Raw genomic sequence first — 13,007 nt, forward strand, 5'->3', positions numbered from 1 at the left:
CAAATTTTAGTATGTCTCACCTCCTCGAAGTTTAGGAGTGTATAAGATACTGACTTATGTAAAAACAGTAACAGAACATAAGAGGTTTGGTAAAATGCATTGGGGGAAAGCTTCATCTTTCTGCTTATGAAGGCAGAGCTGCATCCTGAACTTCATGACACTCATATGCCAATGAAATACTCATTTAAACCTTGTTAATGAAAAATCTTTAACTGTCTTCCATCAGGGGTCAGAGATAGCCTGACAGTCATCTTTATGTAATTCTATACTTGCAGTCAATCAATTTTGGTTGATTCCTTTGAGAGGGCAATATTTATCTAGCTATCCCTGTTCTAGGGAAAAAGAGAAATCTTTCCAGAATGAGAACTGGGAAGGGGGAATGAATAGCTTCATTCTTCACTGCTACTCACTGCCAAAATCTGTTGGGATGGAAGAATGCGACTTTGTCCTTTCCCAGCTTTCACCAGTGCAGTGACCAGATCTGACAAAAGAGAGCAAATAGTTTTAAATACACCAGTGCACTGCTTTCTTCAGCTTCTGAAGTGAAATGAACAATAAAAAGTTCACCCTGTTTGCCTGTTCGAAGTCTGCTCCAGAGTCAGAAATGCAAGTACATGAGCGTTCGCTTTTTCTGAATTTGTTGTGATCTGTAAATACATGGAAGTTACTCCAAAATTACCTGTATTAGACTCCATCTTCCTGCACAAAGTTATTTTCAGTGGCACTAGGAACACTGCTCAAAAGCAGAAAGTATTGGAATCACATGCCTTGCTGCTGCCTTTAATCTTTGCTTCCCTTTTTACATCGCTGCCTAGCTCCGTATTTTGATTGGAGAATGTAGTTTGTCTAGTCCATGGAAACAACAAGCATTTGTAACAAGCTAGAATAATGACAAACCCCAACAGCTTTCCTGTTTTGTGTGAACAACTGAAGTCTCTTGTAATTTAGACATCTTGAGGCTTCATCAGCTGCTGCTTTTCCCTGTAGCTACATGGTTTTTCAAGCACAAAATAGAAAGGCTTGAGAAAAATGGATCATTAATATTGATGCAAATATTTCTGTAGTGGTATGGAACTTATACTCAATTACATTAAAATATTTTATAATAGTACTAAACTTTTCAAAAGTAAGAAATCTAATCATTAATAGACTGGAGTAGCCTCATGACATTGGTTGTTCAGGTGGAGGAAGCTGAGAGGAAGTTCAACGACAAAAAGGGTACTTCAGGCACCAGTGTACTGATGTGCTCAGTTGAAATTATGAGCTTTACTGTGTTAGTGGAATAATGCATTTGAAATTCTGTGCAGGAACTGTTACTTACAGTTCCTGCACAGAATTCCAGATACTTACAGCGTCTGGTTCAGTGAGGTCCCATGTAGGGATTTAAGCATTATCACAGTTGGTTACTGTGACTGTACAAATAATAATTTGGTTGTAGTTATTCCAGACTTTTGGCAATTCCAGCAGGTTCTCTAAAATAAAAACACTTAAATGTTTAATAATTGTTAATCTTCACGAATTATGTGAATGCATCTCTTAGTATCTGCCAGCAGTAGTCATCAGCACCAATTGGTTATTGGTCCTCATACCCTTTTATGTTGACACTGACCCTTGAATATTTTGCAAAGTTCATTGCTGACTGGGGTCAAATTTAAAATGAATTCTCCTTTAGATAGTCTCCTAAGATCCTATTTGGATATTCTGAAACGTGATTTAAAGGAAGACAAGAAAAGGAAATGCTATTCCCCTCTCTAAAGACCAAATAGCTACAAGTTCTCACCAGTGTTTCCATTGAATGATAAAAGCTGAAAGTGGATGGAGAGCTGTGGGGGGACTGGTATTCATCTCAAATTTTTAACTTCTCTCGCCTGCGCTCTCTCTGTGCAATGGGCTTGGTTCCTTCTGGACGTGCTGCAGTTGGTGCAAGTAGGAGTGTAGCAGGATTGTCCCTGCTCCAGGGAGCACTGCAGAAATGCAGCACTTGCCTCTAGGGAAGAGCCTGCCTAGACAGTGGCATATGGTGAGGAAAGCAGGACTCTGTCTCCCCCTGCTGAGTCATACCCTGAGAAGGAAGGTCACAAGGTTTAGTTTTCACTCAGTTAATTAACTTCTGCCACTAATCAAATAGCAATTAGTAGATTGAATGCTTAATTAACATTTTATAATTAAGAAATACAATTCAGATAATGAAATATACCGTAGTGAAAGGTATATCATTTTTATTTGTCTTCATTATGTATCTGGCTGCCAGTTTGCTCTGATATAATCAGTGGTGGGAGAGGTAGCTAATAGCACATTATTAAACTGTTGTTCTAATTTATAAGTGGATTTTAAAGTAAAAATCTCTCCAATTTGTGTTCCAGGGTAAATTATCAACTTTTACTAAGGCTATAGTGATATGATATATAATGGCTGCTATATTGATCTCCTATCAGTAAACTAGGCTGCAGTTTTAAGATCTAATTCATTTCTTACACACTATATTTTTAGCACAGCATTTTTTATCTCCATGTTTAAGCACTGTGCCTTTTTTCCTTTGTGTTGCTGTGACTTTACAACTGAGTTCCAAAATAAATGAAAACATTTGCCTCCTTTTCAGTATAAATCTGCTGACTTTCCTCTCACTCAGAGCCCTGTTGTTATTTAGAAATGTTGATAAACTTCAGCACAGACATTTTCATGTGGGAACTGCTTCTAATAAAGATCTTTTTTCTGTCTAGGATGAAGTGGTGAAGTTGACAGATAAATGTCTTAACAATGCAATTGAAAGCCCAATAATAGCAGCAAAGTGGCTTCCAGCAGATCTCAAAAGCAATATCCTGAAGGCCCAGGCAGAAGCAGGTCACAAGGTAAATACTCAGCTGAGTAGCACTGTGATGCTCTCAAATATTTTATTTCCCTTTAGTTACCTGATGTTGGAGAAGGTGCCTTGCAGATGAGGGTGTTCCAAGAGTCTTGTCCAAGGCAGAGTCAGAAAGCTTTTCAGCCTTTCTTTACAGTGATAGTGGTCCTGTACTGGAACTGGTGCCCAAGGAGGAATCTCCATTCTTGATAATACTCAACAAGTAACTGGATAAGACCAGCAAGCCCTGGTCTGAGTGGTTACTGAACCAGATAACCTCCAAGGGTTGCCTTCTAACCAAGCAATTATTCCATGATTCTGGGACTAAGACTGTGCTTCTTGCATGTTGTAGTAAATTCTTTACCAAATAATGGTATTTTATTTGGCTATCTTGGTGAATTATTTTTGTGTCTACTCTGAAGTTTTCATGCAGAACTGATGTTTTAAGTCCCTGAGCTGTAGGTGAACAGGACATTTTTGTGCTGGGACAGAGACACTCAGCTCTATTGTGAATCTCAGAATAGACACAAGATGGAAACAGGTATCAGAAATACATGTCTATGTTCATTTCTTCCTCTTAGGTTATAAAAGATGACAGCATGACAGGTGTCAAGAATTCTAATATTCAAGATGCTGCTGCCAGGTACTGAACAGATTTGGAAGAAACGTGATGTAGCTACCCAAGTACAACACTGAGAACCTGCAGTTTAGTGGGGTCTCTCCGTGGCTCAGTGATAGTTGCATTTTACCTTTGAACAGTGTAGGCTTATTATATACAAGCTAATAGCTTCAGCGTGGGGAGAGGGGTTGGGTCTGCTTTCCGTAGCTGTTTTATAGTGGAGAAGAAGATTGTGTACAAACCCTTGACACTGATAGCTGCTTTCCTGAGAATTACTAAGTAGTAAATGGACTGCGTCCAGTGGAATTGCAGGCGTAACTTCAAAGGGTTACAACATCTAATTTCTGGGCCATTTGTGAAGATGCACATGTGAGACCTCTCATGGTCATACTGAACGAAATGTACATGTAGCAATCCCCAAACTATACTGTAGAAAGTGATTCGTTAAGAGCTTACCAAGGAAGGTTATACCTGGTTTTTGTTTGGTTTGGTTTTTGTTGTTTTGTGCCAGGAACATTCTCCTGTCAGGCAAATCACAGCATAGCCCCCCAGCAACCAGTCCAGGATTTCAAGACCCGAGAGAGCTGCTGAAAGCAATCCCTGCTTCAAACACCTTTGTTCCGTAAGTGATTCTGGAAAAACATGTTTTTGGGGTAAGAGGACCATGTGGAGATTATCATAAACAGGTCTGAAAAGATGAGGAACAGTTGCTGAGCATTTAGGCTACATCTAACTAAGCAGGTTTACCGATGCATCCTTAATTACTGTTGCAGCAGTTAATCAGTGTAGGCCAGGCCTTGGGGTGAGCATCCTAGCAAGCAGTAAGAGAATCTCTTTCATCTTCTGAAAGGACTGTGATACCTGACATCCTGCTGCCCCTGGCTCTAAAGAGGAAGATAAGAGGATGACAGGAAAGGCTTCAGGCGAATTAGAGACAAGGGCTGAAGAAACTCCTCTGAGATAGAAGGCATCGATACTGTTGGGTCTATACACAGCTGTAGCTGAAACTATGAGAGAGAGCAGTAATCTGTGGAGGTAGTTGGAAGGCATTTACGTTTACATACAGATATCAGTCTTTTGTCTGCCTCAGTGGAGTTGGTGTTAAGTTTTTGGGCTATCTGGGAAGCACCACTATTTTGTACTACCCAGGCAGGGTGCTAATGAGAATGTTTTGTCCTTTCAGTAATGCACTGAATGAGGACAATGCTGCCTCTAACCACGAGGACCTGCTAAATCCAGCTAATCTGGCTCCGGCTGAGGAGGCTGCTGTTTCAAAGGTATCACCACCTGCCAGCCTGGAAAGTTTCTGTGTCACATTCTGAGCTACTGATGCCTCCAGGCAAGCCCAGCAGACCTTGCCGCATGCCTCTCATAACTCAGTGAATACCAGGCACAGATGAATGCCAGAGTGCTTTCTGGAGCAGGCGGGGACACTGCATGTCCTTTCAGGTTCTTGGCCTGAGACTGTATTTTTTCTAAACTGATTGTTTTTCTCACACTAGTGGGAAGCCTCTTACATCCCAATGATTTGATGCTACAGGAAAGAGACTGTAGGGATGAAATTCTGACATAGGCAGTTCCTATCAAAATAGCCACAGAGGGAAAAGTTTAAATTGAAATGTTTAATTGTTATATTCTGGTTCCCTTAACAATAAGCTAATTTTTAACTGGACTCCATGAAATGCACAAAGTAATTCAGGGGTCAGCTTTCCTTTGTCCCTCTCCAAAAGAGAAGTGGAGTCCAACAGTGCCCTCTGCTATTACTTCAGCAGAGTGACGGTTGTTCTGGATGACTAAAGCACTATGACCTGTAGCTGGTGTGCTTCTAAAGCTGTAGTTGATCCCACTGAAGAATTACCAATTTCATCTTCTGAGTTCAAATGCTCAGCTCACAGACCTTTCTGACCTTGTGGAATGGCACAGTACCCCACCTTTGAATAGGAGGATGGGACAGTTCCCTGCTTACTCACAGTGGCAATGACGTTTTTTTCTATTACATTGGTGAGAATAACTGAAATTAAAAGGCTATTAAAAAAGCTTACATGGAAAGATTTGAGAAAACAGACCTGATAAACAGTGGTGTTCATTAAAGACACTGGTCTATAACTTGGGAAGCCACTAGAGTATTCAGCAGACCTATGTGGTTACTATTGGGAATTCAATTCAAAACTGATTTATTCCATAGAGCACTCCAGATGACCAGGACGTTTCCTTAACATCACTGGCAGAGAATCTAATTGACTTTACAGAAGCCACACCTCGGGTAAATGTATTTCAAAACCAAACTTCTTCCTTCTCACATACAGTGGATTTTACTCATAAACTCTCCTCCGGCTTTAGTGTCTGTCTGCCAGGCTTGGATCTGCTGCAGTGGAATGAAGTGATGGACCTGGATCACTGCATATATGCCCACTGCCACTTGCAGGGTGGCTGATATAGGGGTTTAGACCTTACAGCTTTGTAAGGGAAATGAAGGGACCTGAAGAGTGAACTTGAATCTGTGCCACAGGAACCTCTAATCTTCTTTTAGTACACCTGCAAGCGTCAGCTTACTTCTCAGGCTTTTGGGTATACATAACACTTCAGAAATTAAATGTAAATGTGTATATACACACAGGCACACACAAATATATATATATGTTTGTGTGTGTATATACACATTTACAAATATACATGTGAAATGAATACTCAAAATTTAGACTTTTACTACAAATCAACCTTTTAATATAGATTAAGAAAAACTCTTACAATCTCTGCTGGCAAAATAAAGTTATATTGCATGCACCAGAAGAAAAAAGGGGGAAGTAGAACCTTTAAACTGTGCACAGAAGTGTACTCTGGGTTGATATTGTCCACAAAGCACTATAAAATAATGGGTTCCATGGCCCTTGGGAAGGGAGGGCTGAGCTGACACTGCTCCCAGTGTGTCTTGTGAGTGAGTGGGATTGGCTGAGTGAGTGCCACACGTGCAGCTCATCACTAGTGTGGTGCAAGGACTATGTAGGGGCAAATATCCAAGATTTGGGGGAGAAGTGTTGTTTAGGGAGGCAGTGTTATTTTGAGAATGTTCTCTGCTACTTCCAACCTTTTGATAGAGCTTTTGTTTGCTTTTTTGTAGGTGTCTTCCCAGCCCATCATAACACCGAGGTGGTTAGTGCCAGTGAGTTACTTGACCGTTCCTTAGCAACTAAATAAAAAGAGAAAGCTTTTGTCTTCATTAAGAAACAGGAGTTCAAGTAAAATAGTAAAATACAATAATCTGTAGTAATTTGAAAGCCTATAAAATAATGTACCAGGCCAAAAATAAAGCAAACTAATTCAGCTGCAGTAAATCAGACAACATATGTGCCCTGCTAATAGTTAAACTTCATTTTTTCTGTACTGCACTGCTGGTAAATACCATAAAATTTCTTTCAGAATTTGCATTTAGTGAAGCCCAAACTGGAAGTTGATGAATCTTATTTTTTCCAGTTATAAATAAATCATATTGAAAAATTAGCTTGTCTTTTGTCCTGGCAGGTGCTTATTTCAGTTTCTTGTTTCATTCTCCCTCATTCAGACAGGACTGATGTCCAATGGGCCTTTGGGAAATGATTTTGCCTTATCCATGAAGGCAGCGAAAGGCAGCACAGAGACTCTATTGTCAGCTGGATTTACACCATCCCAGCAGAATTCTGAAGTCCTTGCAAGGTAAGGTCTCCTCAGCACTCATTTCAGAAATCTGTATGGGTTGGGAAGGAAACCTGTGCCCCTGGTCATTAAGACACAGTGCCTTGTTTTGCTGTGCTTAGAAACTGTAGTTTGTGTCTCACCTTATAGTATTTGGAATATTACAGATAAGTAGAACAGTTGATATGTCAATATTATCATTTCAGTTTCTTTCCTTATCTGCTAACATGTTCTAATACTGGACTAAAATTATAGTACAGATACATTTTCTGAGAAATCTCTTTACAGTGTTTCAGTACCTGTCAGGGGATTGGTGGGGGTAGAGAGGGATGTCTCCCAGTTTTTTCCAAGCTGTAAGGGTGTCAGAAAACCAAACTGATAGAAGTCTTCTCCCTTGCTATTACATTCTGCCACACTGGTGAGGGAGAATGATGGCAGTGATGATCAGGCCTTTCAGCAAACGCTCTAGAAGAGTGGCAGCGATGCTACTGCTGCACTGTTTGAATTTGATTGAGTTTGCTCTTCTACAATTGTCCAATTAGAAAGGTTTGTCCATTGGTCTCATTAAATTAGGAAAGGAACAGCCATTAATGCTCTTTGGAGCAATACTCACCTTTTTCTTTTTTAATCCATCATAGCAGACCTTTTTGGAGGAATGTATTTACAGAGCCTCATTTTTTTTTCCCCTTTTAGCCCAGTTACTGAAGATGCTACAGTAAGAACAAAATGTTTACTCACCACTGAACTCTAGAAGAAGGATTTTCTGAACTTCTCACCTTGTAAAAACTCAAATCTTCTAACATATCTCCAAGGGATCCTTCCAAAAGACTTGCATGGGATCAAACTCATGTTGAATTGGAGACAAACAGCTATCTGGTTTGCTAGGATCCGGGAAGAGACTCCTACATTTATTGCAATCTAACTGGAATTTCAGTCTAAACCGGGATGTAAAACCACATACACGTTTGATCTTCTCCCTTGGGAGGAGCGAAATGCCACACTGGAGCTAGATCTGAACTGAGGAACAGAAAATAGTTGTGTTCTGCTCATGCTGGGTTTATTGTTGTTTACCCTGTGCTGGCTCTCAGTACGGTTCCTGGAAGGCTCTCACTGCCATGTGGGGTGTGGTGTGAGCTTGGTGACCGCTGCAGAGTGATTAATGTCTCAGAGATTAGGAGAACTCATAGGGCCACCTCGTGGCCGTGCTGTGTACAGGGGCTCACAGTGGTGGCTGTTTCATATGGCCAAGGACATTTTCTTCTGTGTAATTATTCCCTCTGTTTGTCCTTTGTTTTACCCACACATACTCTCCTTTTTGGCCTTAAACACCTTAATAATCCTTGCACCCCTTGTTACAGTACCTGGAAAGCATGAAAATCTAGTCCATCAGTGACAGCTATGTTGACTGGATTTGAGCTGCTGCTCATTCCAATCAGGAAAAGGAAAATTGACCTGCCAAACAGCTTATGGCATTAGCAGATAACAGCAGAGGTCCCATGTTTGACACTTGATTATTTTAATTCCTACGTGACTCAAATACATCAGTTTTAGGCTAGAGGTGTGTATGATTTAAATGCTGAAGCAGACAAGGTATAAGTACAGCTTACTTCAGGAACTGCTTATTGTTTAGTTTTGTTGTCTTGTAGGACTAGAAAGGAAAACAATTTCTTTGTTTCTCTTCATACTATTTCTGGGCGTTTTTTCCAGATGCTGTGCTTCAAGAATACTTGCCAGGTATTTTTGCAGCACGAGGGTACAACTAGATCAGTTTTTAATGCCACCTTGAATCCTTTTTCAAGTGTCATATAATAGTTTTATGTGGAACAAAGAATGGAAAGAATAGGGTGAAAACAGGAAAAAAAGATGAAAAATTCCTGTAAGCAGTTCAGGTCTCGCTAGAAGGAAGGTAAGAGCACAGACTTCACAGAGCTGGTGAAGGCCTTTTGGTGCTCAGGTGAAGTCCAGGGTACAGTTGAAAGAGATCATTTGAGCCCTGGGCAGCAATATCCTCACATGGACATGTGAAGGTGAGCACATGGACCCTGGGGATACAGCCTGTGAAAAAGGTCAATGCAGAGTCAGAGGGAGGAGAAATAAAGATGGTGATGAATTCCACATCTAACAGGGACAGATGAAACAACTGGGATCTATTTTTCTTTCTTAGGAAGAGGTTTGTACATATGACTGGGGTTGGAGGATGTTTTCTGCATAGTGCTGCTGTTTATAAATATTGATATGCAGGTGGTTCTTAACAAACTTAAATGTGAAAGTTGATTCTGGAACTTGTATGCACAACTTCATTTCTGCCATTGGCTGTGTGCATGTCTCAGCATAAACAAAGATTTGGACCAAACCACTATGGGTTGTGCAAGTAAGCTGGTGCCCAGTGAGGCTGCTTCATTCGGACCAAGGCATTCTTGCTGCTGTTGCTCTTGTGCTCTTTTTTGCAAGATACTGAGAGTGTTAAGGGAGAAGCCAGCTGGATTTTGCGTGGCCCAATGCCACTCCTCAAAACCCCCGAGGCCTTAATAGAGAAATGTAGGAACCAGAGAAAGCTCTTAGGACTGGCATACCAGAGTGACTCTCTGCAGACAATGATTTGTAGCCATTGCCTCAAGAATCAGGAGTCAAAACGTGTGGCAGGTGCTGCAGGTTCCCCTCCAGTCAGTACCTGAAGCACTGCATGGGCAGGTCCCCATGCTGCCAGAGGAGCCCCTGTTCTGGACCAGGCACAGGGTCCTGCTCACCAGCCCTTCAGTTCTGTCATTGCTGCTTCCAGTTTATATTGGCTTTTTCTACACTTTTAAGTCTGAGCCTTACTGCTTATTAAAATGTAGAAGATTCACGATTCAAATATCAAATGTCGTAGTCTGGATTAATAATGCAGTTGCCAGCAAAGTTCCTGCAGGAAAAGGGAAGCTATGGCTGCAACAGTCTGCTTCCTGCACAAAGCCAGGACTGTGTGGGGAAACTTGGCACTAGCTATTGATCTGTTTGCTCAGCAGCTGAGCTGGCATTCACCAGCTACATGTGTTGGGTTTGTAAATAGACAGAATGAAGTAGCATTTTCTTAGGCATGTTTGATATTTGACTCTTCCCATTGGGTTCAGGAGCTCTGCGAACTGTCAGCTTGAATCCCTCCCAAAAGTGGAATAACAGAAGTTTACAGTTTTACAGCACTGCATGTTGAATACCAGCCTTGGATTCCTCCCGGGCAATCACATACAGCAAATAACAAGTAAATAACGTGTGGTGAGTGTGTCCCCCTAAAATCTAAATGGTACCAAGTAGCCAACTGTTTTTCAGCATGGTTGTGATAGTGGTGATTGGAGGGGAATGTTGTAATTACACACATTCACTCATACACAAATTTCAAAGGGTGAGGCTTTCCTCAATTTTCAGAGGACACTCATGTTTGAAAATTTTTATTTAGAAATTCAAAAATTTCAACTGTTAATTTGGGAACTTGCAATTCCTAATAGATTTGGAGCTACAAACCCAATTCTGATACCTGATTATACTCAGAGCAAACATTCACTCCATTTAAATCAATGTAGCTTACTTAGCTAACCCAAATCATTGCTTGTATAGGAAGCCTGGCAAGACCAAGGTCACAGATTTGTGATCTGAACATGCTGCAATTTGGCATCACTGTTTTGCTTTGAAACTAGAGGTATTGTGTTGTGTCATGACTGGCTAGCAGGTAACACGGCATTGCTCAGCACCTGCATCTTATCAGACACAAATAGGGATAATTGTTCCTACAGTTAGTGTTATAAAGTACTAATTAATGCTTTTATGCTACTGAGAAAAAAGGATTTTCTGACCATTGCTATGTTATTGATTGATTGGCTATAGAGTCCAAGCATTCTCTTAAAGTTTATTATTTGGTATTTATTTAAAGAGATTTATAAATAAAACTTTTGTGTGAATCTGGTATCAGGATGTTGGCAGGTCTGCCAACCACTTAATAGTTGACAGGAATGAATTAATGCATGTTAAGGGATTGGATCTAAAAGTAATTTTACTCCAGTCACACTCCTGAAGTGTTTGGAGTAAAAGGTTTTATAGAAATCTTAACATTTATAGTAACAACGCCCCAGCCCATATCTCAAACTGATTAACCTTGGGGAGATGCATTTCAGTCTCATCCATTTAATCCATCAGCCTGTGTGTGTTTCCAGGCTTTTGAGTATTAATATATGGGAGTTCAGGCCTTCTTACACTGGAAGTAAGGGAATCTCTTCATTAATTCAGTGGTAATGGCATTTAATATCAGGTATATTATATGACATAAAATATCTACTTACCTGCTAATCAGTCATGGCTAATGAATTAGCTGGAATGTGTTTGACTTTGAACTTAAATTCCGCTCATACTTTGTCAAAGACAGACAGCTGTGTAACAACTCCATTTCGGACAATTTTTTGGACACAACTTTGGCAAGAAAATTTGCAGCCCTCTTAGAGGAGCTCAGGTGAACAGTCCAGCTATGTTTGGGTCTCTCTCTCCAAACTGTTTCCAGTCCTTGCCTGCTCTGTCTTTGTCTGCACCCTGCTCATTCTCATTTCATGAAGCAGAGAAGTACTGGTAGGAGGAGTGTGTCTTTCCCAAGTGGCACTGGATGTTATTTTTCATATTATGAACATGTTCTGGTACACCCCAAATCTACTGGTGAAGTTTTAGCACCTCTGTTTCATGGCCAGCTAGCATTTAAAGCACTATCTAGGCACATAGAGTGCTTCTTAGTTTAGAAAGTTGTAGTACATATATATATATATAGCTGTTAGACATGGTAACATCACTGCTTTCAAATGCAGCTGGACAATCATAACTTTTAAACCAAAAAATGGAAACAACCCATGCTAATGGCCTTTCAGTGATGCAGGCGTGATCCATGTGTTTGGTCTGAGTGTTGCCCCACAGATGTGAGTTCAGGGCCCTGCCTGCGCTGCCCTCACAGAGGCAGAGCCAGCGGGATCCCACTGGGTGCTGCAGTGGCTCGTTGCAGTGCTCAGGGGGTTGATCCAGGTGGTCAGCACAGCCTGGTGAGAGCCCGTGAGGGGTGGGCACTGCCCCTGCAGCACTGCTGGACCCCCTTTCCCAGCAGGGAGCTGCAAGATTCTCCTACAAAACTCACCTTTTGACTGCTTGGCTTGGAGCACTCTGTTTCATAAACACACCTCCCCCCCCCCCATAACTGGACAAACTTATTTTTAAAGTATGTAAGAATGAATATTTTTTTAGCTAGATATTTTTTGTTAAAGCCACACTAACTACTGTATTTTTACCTTTTATATGTAAAGCTTGGCAATAGCTCTCAATGTATAATTTATTTGTTGGGTTTTTTATAAAACGAAGTGCACCCTCTTGCTTCTGTTTCACAACACTGGTGATGTATGAACTGTCTTAGCCACTGCACTGAGAACTGTATTGAAACTGTACATGGGAACAAGTAGATTTGTAGTCCACTCAACCCAGTCTTGAAATGTTTATACTGTAGTTTTGTCTTAAATATACCACATCAGTGCAAAAGTCTTGCAGAGTCATCTTTAAGCACCGCTGCGTTACACTGGTACGGCAGTAAAAGGTGGGTCATGACGGGGCTTGTCATCCGTTAAAGCATAATTTAAGGTGGCACCTAAACTTGCAGGTAGATGCTAAAGAATGAAATGCCTTTTTTCCAACAGAGCTGGGATTGGCCAGGAGGATTGTCAGGTGTCCAGTGGTTTTGAAAACCAAAGTACCGAGGCGTGCGCCCAGAGAGGAAGCTTGAGCTGCTGAGTGTGGTTCCACAGCATGCAGGCCAGTTAACTGAGCAAACCCACTTTTATCTCCAACAAGGGACTGGTTTGTGTTTGAACTACAGTAATACTA

The 13,007-nt window shown here is 41.0% G+C and overlaps 1 protein-coding gene across 4 annotated transcripts in view; it reads left to right on the forward strand.

Moving 5' to 3' along the window:
* Positions 1-12,665, forward strand: part of EPB41L5 (erythrocyte membrane protein band 4.1 like 5) — a 57,045-nt gene extending 44,380 nt beyond the window's left edge. For 3 of the 4 annotated variants that reach the window (XM_050339558.1, XM_050339557.1, XM_050339556.1), the window contains exons 19-26: positions 2,721-2,849; positions 3,424-3,485; positions 3,973-4,083; positions 4,645-4,738; positions 5,647-5,724; positions 6,580-6,621; positions 7,021-7,151; positions 7,824-12,665. In XM_050339558.1, coding sequence (XP_050195515.1) covers positions 2,721-2,849; positions 3,424-3,485; positions 3,973-4,083; positions 4,645-4,738; positions 5,647-5,724; positions 6,580-6,621; positions 7,021-7,151; positions 7,824-7,881 — 705 coding nt within the window. In that variant the 3' untranslated portion in view covers positions 7,882-12,665. The remainder of the gene's footprint in view (positions 1-2,720; positions 2,850-3,423; positions 3,486-3,972; positions 4,084-4,644; positions 4,739-5,646; positions 5,725-6,579; positions 6,622-7,020; positions 7,152-7,823) is intronic. The other variant, XM_050339559.1, reaches the window with a different exon arrangement.
* Positions 12,666-13,007: the final 342 nt, after the last annotated feature.

This window comes from Myiozetetes cayanensis, unplaced genomic scaffold (assembly GCF_022539395.1).
Source record: "Myiozetetes cayanensis isolate MyiCay16 unplaced genomic scaffold, myiCay2020 scf9, whole genome shotgun sequence".
Classification (NCBI taxonomy): domain Eukaryota; kingdom Metazoa; phylum Chordata; class Aves; order Passeriformes; family Tyrannidae; genus Myiozetetes; species Myiozetetes cayanensis.